Consider the following 12,569-nt stretch of genomic DNA (forward strand, 5'->3'; position numbering starts at 1 on the left):
CCCCCAACGACTGGAAGCTATCATGAAAATACCTGTCCCAGTGACACAAAGATGTAAGAGGGTTCTTAGGGATGGCATCATTTTGCAGGCAATGGATTTCCAATATTTTGCTTTTAACTAAACCATTGTTAGAACCAACACTGAGCAACACTCCAGTACCCTTGCCATGGACTTCTGCCCATCAAGAAAGCTTTGATGTATTAAAATCTGTTTTATGTAATTCACCCGCTTTGGGCACTCCTGACTATACTAACCCATTTACATTGTTTGTGCACGAAACACAAGTGTTTATTAACCCAACTGCAAAAGGGGTAAAATAAAATAGGCCATGTGCATATTTTTCCTCCACTATGGATCCAGTAGCAAAGGCATTATCAAACTATTTGCGAGGTATCGCTGCTGCAGCATTATCCATACAAGCAGATGCCATATTGTTAGGACATCCTGTCCCTCTTTCAGTGCCTCATGCAATAGACCTATTGAAGAATAAAACCAAGACCCAACGTTTAACGAATGTCAGGCTTACTAGGAATGAATTGACATTATTGGCACCACACGTGATAATACCCCGAATCCAGCCACCCTGCTACCTCTCCCTTCTGATGGTTCTGTTGAAATGCATTATTGTGTACTAACCACTGATGAGACGAAGGGATGGGTGGACGTCCCGGTCCAACAGCCGGACGGTTCTTTGTATGTAGATGGCTCTTGTTTTAAATTACCAGATGGGCACCGCTACAGCAGCATATGCCATTAAAACCTTAAAAACAATAGTTGAAACCTGTAGGATTCCTCAGTATTCAGCCCAGGCAGCCAAAATAATTGCCCTTACCCGAGCATGTGTACTCAGTGCAGGACTTACGGTAAACATGTACACAGATAGCCAGTATGCTTTTGGCATAGCACACAGTTTTGGTCGTCTATGGGCTGAAAGAGGGTTCCCGATTTCATATGGCACGAAAATACAACATAGTTTTTTGATCTTGAAATTACTGAATGCCCTGACATTACCAACTAAATTGGCCATCATTAAACGCAGTGCACACAAAACAATTGTAGGATCAGACAGTCAAAGGCAATGCTTTTGCTCATCAGACTGCCAAAGCAACTGCTCAGTCTTCTCCATCGCTTATGTGTGCCTACCACGCACGAAAAGAAGACACTAACATTTAACAACACTACAGAGACTGTAAAACTTAGTCCGTCTGAGGCTACTGCCCAAGAATTAGAGGAATGGAAACAGACTGGGAAATATGCAGACGGTTCTTGGGTAGACAAGCAAGATAAGGAAAAATGGAAGTGACCACATATGTGACCTCACACACATCGGTGCAACACCAGAAACTACAGTACAAGCTGCTACAGCAGTGACCATACACTCAAGAGAGACTTCACAAAAGGTTTCCCTCCAGCTCGGCAGAATGTTGGAGGGGGTGTGGGCAAGTGGGAACAATGGAACATGCTTGGTGGGGGTGCCAGTGGCTCATACATTGTTGGCAGGAGGTGAAATCAAAGGTGCTTGAAATGGTGGTGATAGACCAGGAGTTGGATGGAGTGACGGTTCTCCTGCGAGTGATGTCTGACTGACAGACGGGCCTGACTGGGGGAGCTGGAAGGTTATGCGCAAACTTAATGATGGCTGCAAAGAGATGTATAGTAAAGCAGTGGAAGCCATAACCGACGCCTCACCTTCAGTGTGGCATGCTATTAAAAACCTCCAGACAGGGCTTGCAACATCTACTAGCCCACTAGCATCGGCAAGTAGTTCTTATGAAGGGCGAGTACCATTTGCATAATGCGCAACCTGGCTGGCGAGTATGGGAATGTTAGAACATTTTTCATTTACTGCGAACACAATTTGTTTGCAGTAAATGGCGAATACAACTTTCACTGTGCAGGATTGACAGCATTGCAACAAATGTGAACTGCGCCTATGGCGACATGCACCATTTTACAAAAAGCATGGTCAAATACTTTGTCATCAGTCACCTTGGGGCAATTACATTTCTCGTAGGTCGAGTATGTAAACTTAACAACTCGCCCTGCAGGTCTAGTGGGATTTTTTTAAAGAATTTGCCAGGCCTGCCAGAGTATTGCAGATCAAGCACACGTCCCTACAGGAACATTAGATATTGGATCCTTGTGGTCCCTAATGACAACATTCGGTTGGAAGTTGCTTTACATTTTCATAGTAGTATTAGAAGTAGTGACAACTGTGTGCCAAGAATAGATCTTGTGCGTATTATGTTCAATGTGCTCGTTTTCATGGTAACCATGTATGTAATTCTGCTGGTCAATGTGTATGATTATGAAGAGTTTGTGACAGAAGGCAGAGGGATGGACCAAGCATTTGCTTTAGTTCTGTTTGCTGTTTAAGCGCATTCTGAATGAATAAATCTTTGACGGCCAAATAGCGCTGTGCCAGTACCACATTGTCTTCTATTGGTGTGTGTCCACGAGCATACATTATGAATGGATTATTTCCCACAGCTTACCCCTCGGATGAGAAACCAGTGAGGTAAGAGGGTGCAGAGGGAAAGGTAGGGGCGGTACTACAATGGATGGACAGCCGGTTGACTTGACTCTGCTGGGATTATCCCAGAAAAGTGTTCTCTGAACACCCAATGAACCTGCCGATTTACTAATTATATGCATCATCCTTGAATGTGCTGATGTTCTAGGCTTTGAGTCAGACAAACAGGTGGGGTGGGTAGATCTTAGATAAACATGGAGTATTTAACATGCCATGGATGAGATATGGGACACTGAGGGGTGGATGATTTGTTATGTTGTAAACAAAAAATGCAATCAAGGCTTTTTTTTTTTTAAGAATGCAGGGATGGGACAGCCTGTTGCACCCGTTCCGGAAACTGTCCATTTATACAAGGATGCTGGTTGAAAGTCCTTTAAGAAGATTCCAACATTATCAAGTTAACGATGTAAGTAGATCAATACCTTATTGTTATTCTATAGATTACCAAAATAACGTTTAACAATGCACTTTATCAGCATTTAAGCTAAATGGCACTATAATATTCTGTTTCAGCATTTATGTCACATTAATGACAATATCCTCCTGAAGAACCGATATGATATGGGGAAACGCGTGTCGGGAACAGATTCTTTTTATCTTTTGTGAAACTCTACAATTTCATAAGGATTACCTTTTCTTGACAGACAAATCATCAAGTCTTTCTTTCAAGGTGGCAAAACAGTGAACTTCCACCACAAGTCAGGAAACCGAGGACATTAACCAATTGCTTACAAATTACCTCTATGAATAATTAATAGAGGCTACAGAAGAGGACTTATGCGAAATTCAACAATTTTATAAGGATAACCTTTTCATGACAGACGAACAGCGAGTTTTGTTTCAAGTCAACCAAAACAGTCAACTTTCACCACATGTTAGCAAACTAAGGACATTGGAAGACATTAACCATTTGCCAGCAAATCACCTCTATGAATAACCAATAGAGGCTACAGAAAACAGAAGATAATAACAGAGGATGAATATTAGAAGCTACCAAATAAACCTCTATGATAAAACAATAGAGGTAATCAACGCTAAAATCTCAAGAGGATGCTAACCTACAATAAAACTTAAACGAGCCATAACCAATTTACATCAATAAATCATTACATTGGTGCAACATACTTGATCTCCAGTGCCTTATTTGTACAATTTTCTAATATTGGACAGCCTCGGTATAGGGAGATCGTAGTGCGGCCTTTTATCAACCAATATATTTCATCCATCAAACCGAATTTATAATAAAATTAGCATCTCTCTAAGTTGCCTAAAGGCTGAAGGCAGTTCTTTTCTGTAACATTATGCAAAGGACAATACCTTGTGACCCCTCAATGTTTTGCTCACCACGGAGCTAGGCCAAGTCAGCCCTAAAACACATTTGCTTGTTCAGCAATCCTGCTGACAAAAAGAAGGAATCTAGCGTATTGGGTAGACCACATTACGCGCAATGGATTCTTGGCATGGATTGATCCAAAGAATCTGAAGACACATAGATCAATAGCACACCCCAGATGTAGACCAAAATTTGATTTCGTTAGACTTTCTTGAGCACCTTGGCAGAAACTACTTCTCTACAGATGGCAGGGATTGAAATCGAGATTCGATGAGCAAGACCTAAAACCAGCTCCTGGTTGTCAGGCATCACCCAGGAGGCAGAAGCTACCGCCGTGGAACCAGGAGCAAGTACCCAGTTCACCATGAATCCAACTTCCGCATGAGATGCAAACGTTAACTTTTTGCACATAATGTTTAATTCATTGTGTTTAAATTTATACTAGATGCACCCTTATTTTTCTATAGTAGCATTCTCAAATACATTGCCTGAGGAGTAAAAAGGTAGTTCATTCTCCTGGTAGCGATCGCTTTAAAGCTAAACAGGCTCTCATAGGCTAGAAGCAGGAGCTAAATAGCTCCCAACTCCCCTCGAGATGGGGTTGGGCCAAACAATCTGAGGCATGGGACGAAGTGGACCAGCTGTACTAAATACTAGAAGGTCTATGAATAAGAATTATTAAACTAACTGGAAATATGTACCATTGCACGATTTACAAGCTGGAAATGCTGTACACTGGATTTAATATGTATGTAATTGCAAATTATAAATATTTTAAACAAAGGGATTAAAATAAAAACAGACTGAAAACCTTAGATTAGAGTTCCAGCCCACGTGAGATTTTACTTTTTGCTGCATGGTATCCAACAATCACAGTCTTAGGAAAGTTTAAAAGTGCATATTTGTAGTCTACAAATTCCAATACAGCAGCACGATGAAAGGTAAATCGTATGGTTACAGGTATTGCATTAGACCCAGTACAGTGCTTGTGGAGTTTTAATGTTTATTTTTTACATGTCCAAGTCTTTAGAAGGAGAAAATACCATGACTTCCCAACCCTTGCAACCAAACTATTCACACTGTCCTTGTCAAATGTCAGGACATTTGACAGTGCTCCCGCCAAAGAGACTCCACTGACATCCTCTTCGTTGTTCCTTCCCCCGACCTATGGACTGTTCATATGGTTGCTCTGCTCGCTCCCTACTTCCTCACACATCAATGGTGGCACCCGCTGGGAGGTCCTTCTTCCCTCCTCCTCCAGGGTCATCATTAGTGTCTATCGAAATGGTACTGTCTTGGTGCAAGGGCCTCAACCCAACCTCCTTTTAGACAGGCTCCTCCCTCGCCTCATCAACTTTCCACCTTCCTCACCACTGTCTCCCTTGCCAACTATTACTGCCTCCCTAGCTCACTTGCCTGCTAAACACAGCTTGGCTCCTTCCTCCACCTGGCCACACCGCCTGTCTCACTATGGCTCCTTTGCAGTCTTCTACTACCCTGGCTCCCTTGCCTACACTCATCACCAACATCCTTGTCAGCCTCTCCCACGCTGGTGCTCTTGCCACCCACTGCCGATGCATCTGGGGCTCCCTTGCCCTCTGCGGCCCATCCTTCACTGGCTCTCTTGCCATCGACTACTGTCCAGGCTCCCTTGCCTGCACTCCCTTTGCCCCATCTCTTTGGCACACTCGCCGCTTACGGTTGGGACCTCTATCCCCCCACTGCAAGTCTTTCAAAAAATGGTAATCTGCTCTATGTTGCCACACTTACTCGTTCCGCAGTCAAGCACGCCTCTGACATCTGCAACCTCCTTCAACACCTGGACCTTGATGTTCTTGTACTCACTGAGACCTGTATTAAGGACAGCTCTGTCACAAGTTTTGACACTTCTCCCTGAAGGATACAAGATCCTCTAAGATCAACAGGCCAGGAAGGGGGGGGCTGTCCTGATCTTTCCAGAGTGGATCCCTGTTTCTACCATTCCCATCCAGGCCTATTCCTTTTTTTTTTCTCTCTCTCCCCCCCACCCCCCTTTTCTGGCCACACCCTGGATGCTCTCATCTCCACAGACATCCCACTCTCTACCCCCTCACTACTTCACTCTCATGGACTGATCACTCTCGTCTCTCCTCTCACTTGAAGCGCTCTTCTCCTTTACCACTGGCACACCCGGCACTGCCTCCCACCTACAAGGTCTTCCGACCCATGAAAAAAGTGTCAGTGGCTGCCTATGCCTCCACCTACTCCCCACCTCCGACTCTTGCGGCTGACTCTGACACAGCCCTCTTTAACTTACACCTTTTTTCCATCTCCAATACTCGACATCCATACCCCTGTCATGGGGGTCCGACTGAAGCCTCCCAAAAAATGTAACTCTTGATATGACTCTGATCTGGCTGACCTTAAATGCAAGTGCAGGGCAGCGGAACGGAAATGGGGATCTTCAGGTGCACCCTCTGACAAGTTTGCCTGACGCCTCCTGCAAAGGAAATATAGACTGAGCATCCGGGTGAAGAAAAGAGTACATATTCAAGCCTGCATCTCCACGGCATCCAACAACACAGCCAGACTTTTCAAAGTCTGTAAGGAGCTGGCCATCCCTACTGCAACTGCATCCTATATTGCACCCACCCAGGCCCTTTGCAGGGCCAGGGCTTCACACTTAACAGCCAAAATACAGGACATCCGTTCCTCTCTCTCTCCTCTGCACCCACTCATGCACCATCGTCTCCTGCCCCCACCCCCACCACTTGCCCCCCTCTTCTCTCCTGTCCCACCTGAGGAGGTTTCTAGACAAGTAAGGTCCATGAAAGCCTCTTCCAAACAGGTGGACCCTTGCCCCTCCAAAACCATCAAGGACAACATTGACTCACTAGCTCCTGCCATGGCAGACACCTCTTCAACCTCTACTTCAACACTGGAGTTCTCCCCACTTCCGTCAAGCATACTCTTGTGCAGCCTCTGCCAACTATCGGCCGATCTCCATCACTCCTTTCCTGGGCAAACACCTGGAGAAGTCGGCCATCTCTCGGCTTACCCTCCACACTGAATCTGTTGGTTGTCTCCATTACCACCAGTCTGGCTTTAGAGCATCCAGAGGCACTGAACTGCTCTTCTGAACACCCGTGAAGACCTACTATCAAACCTTCACTCTAACTCTCCCTCTGTCCTCATTCTTCTTGACCGCTCCTCTGCTTTTGATACAGTAAACCATAACATCCTGATCACCAGTCTTCGTCATAACCTGGGCATCACAGATCAGGCCCTGGCATGGCTTGCATCCTTTCTCTCCGACCATCCTTCCAAGGTGAAACTTGGGTCCTTTCTCCCCTGCTATCACTCTCTCTACTTGTGGTGTCCCCCAAGGATCTAATCTATCCCCCTGGTTTTTCAATGTCTATATGGCCCCTTTGGCCCACATGATCTCTGCCTTCACCTCCAACTTTCAGTGTTATGCGGATGACACACAGCTCTCTTTCAGGCTACCCTCTGCCTCTTCCTCCTCCTCGCTCATTCCTGTCTGTCCGCAATTCAGTCCTGGTGTGCTGCTTACAATCTCTGCCTTAATGCCAGCAAGACATATCGTCCTCATTGGGACCCCTGCTCCCACCAGTGAGGCAAATAATCTGGGCGTCATCTTCGACTCTACGCTCTCCTTCTCTTCTCACATCTCGGACATGTTCAAAAAGTCTCACTACCAGCTGTACCTCCTCAGAGGTATCCCACCTTTTCTCACCTTCCCCCAGAGGCTCACTGTCTCCAGAGCCCTGGTTCTCTCTAGACTGGACTACTGCAACACTCTCTTTCTCAATCTTCCTACTTCTACTCTTCGACCTCTGCAACTTATCCAGAACAGAACCGCAAGACTCATCCTTGCCATCAAGCCCAGGGACTGCATCTCTTTGGCACTGAAATCACTTCACTTGGTCTCCGCGGCTGCAAGGATCAAGTTAAAGTCCTTCTGCAAGCCCACAAGGCTTTCTGAGGCCGGAGCACTATTCCCAAATACTCTCCTTCTATAGCCCCCTGCCCGGCCTCCTTCAACTCTCTGTGGGTGAGTTGTTTCTCCAAACAGAGATTTGGGGGACGATCCTTATCCTCTGCAGGTGCCTCCCTCTGGAACAGCCTACCTACCTCTCTCCGTCTTGAGCCAGACCTCCTTAATTTCCCGGAAACTCCACAAGACCTACATCTTCTCTTCCTCCACCCTCTCCCCTGCTAACCTCTTTTCGCTTCTTTCCCTCCTTTGTTCGCTTCCCCAACCTGCTCAGTCAGCTGACTGGTCGCCTGGTACACCTCCAGAGCCTCACAGGTCCCAGGGCTCCTCTGCCAGTCCTGCACTTGCATCCGGGCATCTGCACACTGCCTGGCACTACTGCAATATGCTCCATGGGAGGGGCAACCACACTGTACTTAATCCAGGCCCCTGCTGGACTGAGAGCACTTGTCCCCCTCCCCGGCACTTCCTATTATGTGCACTTTCACAACCTGATCTTGAATGTTCTACACCTTGCATGTCTGTCTGTCCGGTCCTCCCTGTCTCCCCTCCCTAGCTTGGTCGTGCTTGAAATATCCATGCATGGGATGACCAACTACCAAGAAACCTGAAATGTCACGAGGCCAGTACTGTAGTATTGTTCTGTATGCTCCTCTTTCTGCCACCCCCCTTCTCCCCTCACTCTTTGTCAAGCACTTCACTAGTATATATGCCTCTGACCTAGTATGTGGGCTATTGTTAGATCATTTGCAGTCTTCAAGGCCTAAGAATGACGACTGTATTCCCTTGTTCCCTTCCCGCCTTGAAACACTTCACTTGTGTATAAGTGCTTTACAAATAAACAATTACAATATGCACAGATCCTAATGCACATAGCTACTTATCCCAGCATCCACCAAGTAAACCTACCCCCTTTAACTACATGTCCCATAACTGACCCAACACAAAGGGAGTGTGGTAGAACCATAGACATGAGTAACCGCTGCAGCCTTCCCAGTCCTACACATTACACCACCAATGCGGTTCTAAATACGGAATAAAAATAAAAGTCACGTTACTTTCATGAGCTGCAAGAAGTGTAGCTCCTATCTTTGTTGGATGGGGATTATACAGAATGGGCTTCGGTGGAGGGACTGAATGGTCACAGACTGGCACCTCATCCAGAGAGGGCAGGAGGAGGTGGCCAGCCACGAGAGGGGAAATTACAGACTTTCTCCTGACACCCCCCACAAGGATTCTTTCCCATGAGGATACACAATGAACCACCTACCAATAACAGATGCACCTTCTGCCGGCCTCACGCAACAGATTTTTGCTTACGGGTTCATTCTTCATACAATAACTTTTGCCGACCTCAGCCAGACCCTAAAAGTGAGGAAATGGGCTGGATGGTCGTCTTGGCAGGGTATATACCCAGTGGAACATTCAACACCACTGAGCATGCACTGTTGAACTGTAGACACTGGCATAACCGGTTCATAGACAAGGAGTCGCAACTACTGACACTTTTCTTGTTCAGCTCACTAGTACAAAGTGTTCTAAGACGAGCAAGAGTAGCTTATAATGAATTAAAGGTTCAAATAGGAAGGCTGAGAATATTCAGTCACAGAACTGAAAAGGAAATGCTTGCTTTGTCATTCAATCACATCTTATGGAAATCCAGAGCAATTCCAAATAAGCTAAGTAACAAGGGCAAAGTATAACCAACAGAGAAGCCCAATGAGGATTCTACAAATTAATCTGAATAAAAACTAGGAAGCACAAGAATTGTAGATTTTGGGCCATGAATTGAAGGATTTGGAATGCTACAATCCAAAAGGGACGCCTTTCCCCACCTCTGAAAATCCAGCTTGTATACGCTCAATTTGCACCATATATGTAATACACCAGGCAAGTTCAGTCTTAGCCCACCTATCATATTTGTCTTACTAACCACCATACATACTGAGAGTCAGAAGGCTGACCGGGACTCACCTACTAAGTATCCAGAACTAGTCTCTGTCTGTGGGATCTCAGTCACCACCAGGTTCTCACAGTTGTTTGATGATTCATCGTCGTCCAAGTCCATTGGACTGCCAGGATATTCCTGGGCGCAGTCTTCACCAGTGTCTTCTGTGTCATCTGTCTCTGCCACAGTCAGTGTACTCCAAGCCCTACTTCCATCAGCCACAAACCCTGGGGACTGTCCCAAGCCTTCGGAACCAGATGAAGGAGGGCCAGATGGAACAGACAATCCATCCTCAGACGCCTTGCCCTCTGAAACAGATGGGGTCCACGGACCAGCCCCAGTCATCTGCTCCTTCAAACAGGACAAAGAACTCAAATCCTCTCCACCTTGGTGCTCTATAACTGAAGAGGTTTTCTGTCGGTCTTCCAACAACCGATTATCAGAAATAGCTTGAATCAATGAACAGTCCCCTATCACTTGGTTCTGGAGGCTGGGTGTGACTGCCAGTACCCCATGAGGGTTCAGAACATTTGTAACTTGCCTTTGAACGGTGCATGGAACTTTAAACATCCCCTTTGCCATTTCACTGTGAGGATTTGTTCCGTCATCAGAGACTGCACACACAGCCATGTTTTCAGAAGCAGCCTCTGCAGCAGCATCATCATCATCATCATCATCATCTTCTGTTGTTGCATGGATAGTGGATGTTTCTAGTCTTTCTTCCACTGCCTGCTTCCCAAGATTGGGCAAAGATGTCTCTTCTTCTGTTGCCCGCTTTTTAGGACTGCCAAACATCTCATGCTCATCTGATGGCCGCTTTTTAGGATTAAACGTGTATTCCCGATTCTCAACACCATACCTGTAGGGACTGGTAAGGATGTGTTTTGATGCCATTGTCTGCAGCTCAAACGCTGCGTTGGGGCTAGCTGATGTTTTTGAAATCTCTTCTACTGCCTGCTTCTTATGCCTTGTCAGAATTTCAGAATCCTCTTCCACTAGGCGCTTTTTACCATTGTTTGAGCTCTCATGGCACTCATCACTAGCACAACGCGAAAGGCTTTTAAAGGTTTGCGTAGCACCTCCCTCAATGAGCTCATGGGGAATGTCTAATGCTGTAGGTCGAGTTCCAATGTTGCCTTTCTTCTGACTCTCCAAGAGACGGCACTCTGCCGCTTCATTTAAGAAACTGTTAGGGTCTTTTGAAGCCTTAATGGCTGTGTTTTTTCTTTGGCTTTCTAGAGCAATGGATTTCACGGATGCTAGTGACGTTTTAGAATTATCCAGGATTTCCAAATCATGTTTATTTGGATTTGAGGTGAGTGATGTGTCCTCAGGTTTTACCAAAGTCAACGAACGTATAAGAGAATCATCTTTGAGCGGTTGAATGCTTGCATGCTGGAGGACAGTCTCTTTATCACTTGCTGGAGCCATCTCAGCCTCCTCATCATCCACAAGGGCACTGTGCGTTGGAGCCATCTCTGCTTCTTCCTCCTCCTCGACCAATCTGAAGTGGGATTTTTTGGCAGACAGTGTAGTCTCCGCCTCTTCTCCCTTCCCAGGACTGGCTTTGTGGGTAGACCACAGTGATACCTTGACAGGACTTGCTGGTAACAGGTGGGCACCCTCATCTGCAACCACCTTCGTGGGACTGGCTGGGGCAGATTGTGCCTCTTCATCTCCAGCAACCATCGTGAGACGTGCAACAGCTGGAGCCCCATCTGCTGCCATTGTCACATAACTTGCATAGGTGGTATTCTTCTCCAAAACCAGTGCGGAACTAACGAGGGTTGGTTGGGTATTGTTTTCTGATCTCATCTTCGCCAGACTGTCCGGGACAGGTTGGACATTGTCCTCAATTGCCTCTGCAAAAGAAAGTAGTCCCCCTCGTTTCACATCTTCCGTCACTCTACTACACACACCGGCAGCCCCTGTTGCTTTCAATGAAGCGTTGTGGGTGTTCTCTACGTCCACCCTGTCCAGTTTTACATTGCTTCCTGTGGACTTCCAAGCCCCCAATTCCAAGTCAGAGACCCTTTCTTCAAATCCACTTCTCCCAGGGTCATCTTCAGAGCAGACAGCGGTCACTCTTTCAAGCCCCCCTTCCCGCAACCTTTCTAACGAGCTTGTAAAGGGCTCCCCTGGAGTAGCCCGTTCCTGAAGCCCCTGCATCGATCTAACAGAGGACTCATGAAGCAATACCCGATCCATAGGTTTGAGCAGCGCGCTCTGCCCTACTTGTTGCGCAAGGCCATGAGCACCCGCTGCTTCAGGTGCTCCCTCAGACTCCTCCTCCTCTGTGGATCCCAAGACCTCCTCCTCAGAAACTCCTGCCATCTCCACGGTAATTCCCTTGGCGCTAACGGAGTCCTGGGCTCCGTACCCTGTACGCCCCCAGTCTCCGGCCTGTTTGCAATGAGGGTTCCTCAAACCGCGGTCAACTTCACCATCCTCCGCCATCTTGCAACAAGGGCCAGTAGTAAATGCCTCCCGCCTCTCTCTCTCAGACTAGAATAGCTGAACGTTCACGTCAAAGATAGGTGGAGGCGGTATTGTAGGAGGAGGAGTGAGGCGACGGCAGATGGTGACGTCACGGCCCGGAACATGGTTGAACAGAGCCACCATCTATAAAACACATTTCTCACGCAGACCTTAACGTATTTAGAAGCTTAAGCACTAAATAGGCATTTAATTTAACAGACAGAAATGTCTTTAATTTATTAATCGTTTTTACTGTAAAAATCATAACTGTGATAATGAT

General features: G+C 46.4%; 1 protein-coding gene across 4 annotated transcripts in view; it reads right to left on the bottom strand.

Annotated features, from left to right (window-relative positions):
- Nucleotides 1-12,331, bottom strand: part of LOC138567092 (uncharacterized) — a 611,926-nt gene extending 599,595 nt beyond the window's left edge. For all 4 annotated transcript variants that reach the window (XM_069644960.1, XM_069644963.1, XM_069644962.1 and 1 more), the window contains exon 1: nucleotides 9,838-12,331. In XM_069644960.1, coding sequence (XP_069501061.1) covers nucleotides 9,838-12,268 — 2,431 coding nt within the window. In that variant the 5' untranslated portion in view covers nucleotides 12,269-12,331. The remainder of the gene's footprint in view (nucleotides 1-9,837) is intronic.
- Between the last annotated feature and the right edge of the window lie 238 nt (nucleotides 12,332-12,569).

The sequence above is a fragment of the Ambystoma mexicanum genome, chromosome 2p (assembly GCF_040938575.1).
Source record: "Ambystoma mexicanum isolate Mex_15411 chromosome 2p, UKY_AmexF1_1, whole genome shotgun sequence".
NCBI lineage: Eukaryota > Metazoa > Chordata > Amphibia > Caudata > Ambystomatidae > Ambystoma > Ambystoma mexicanum.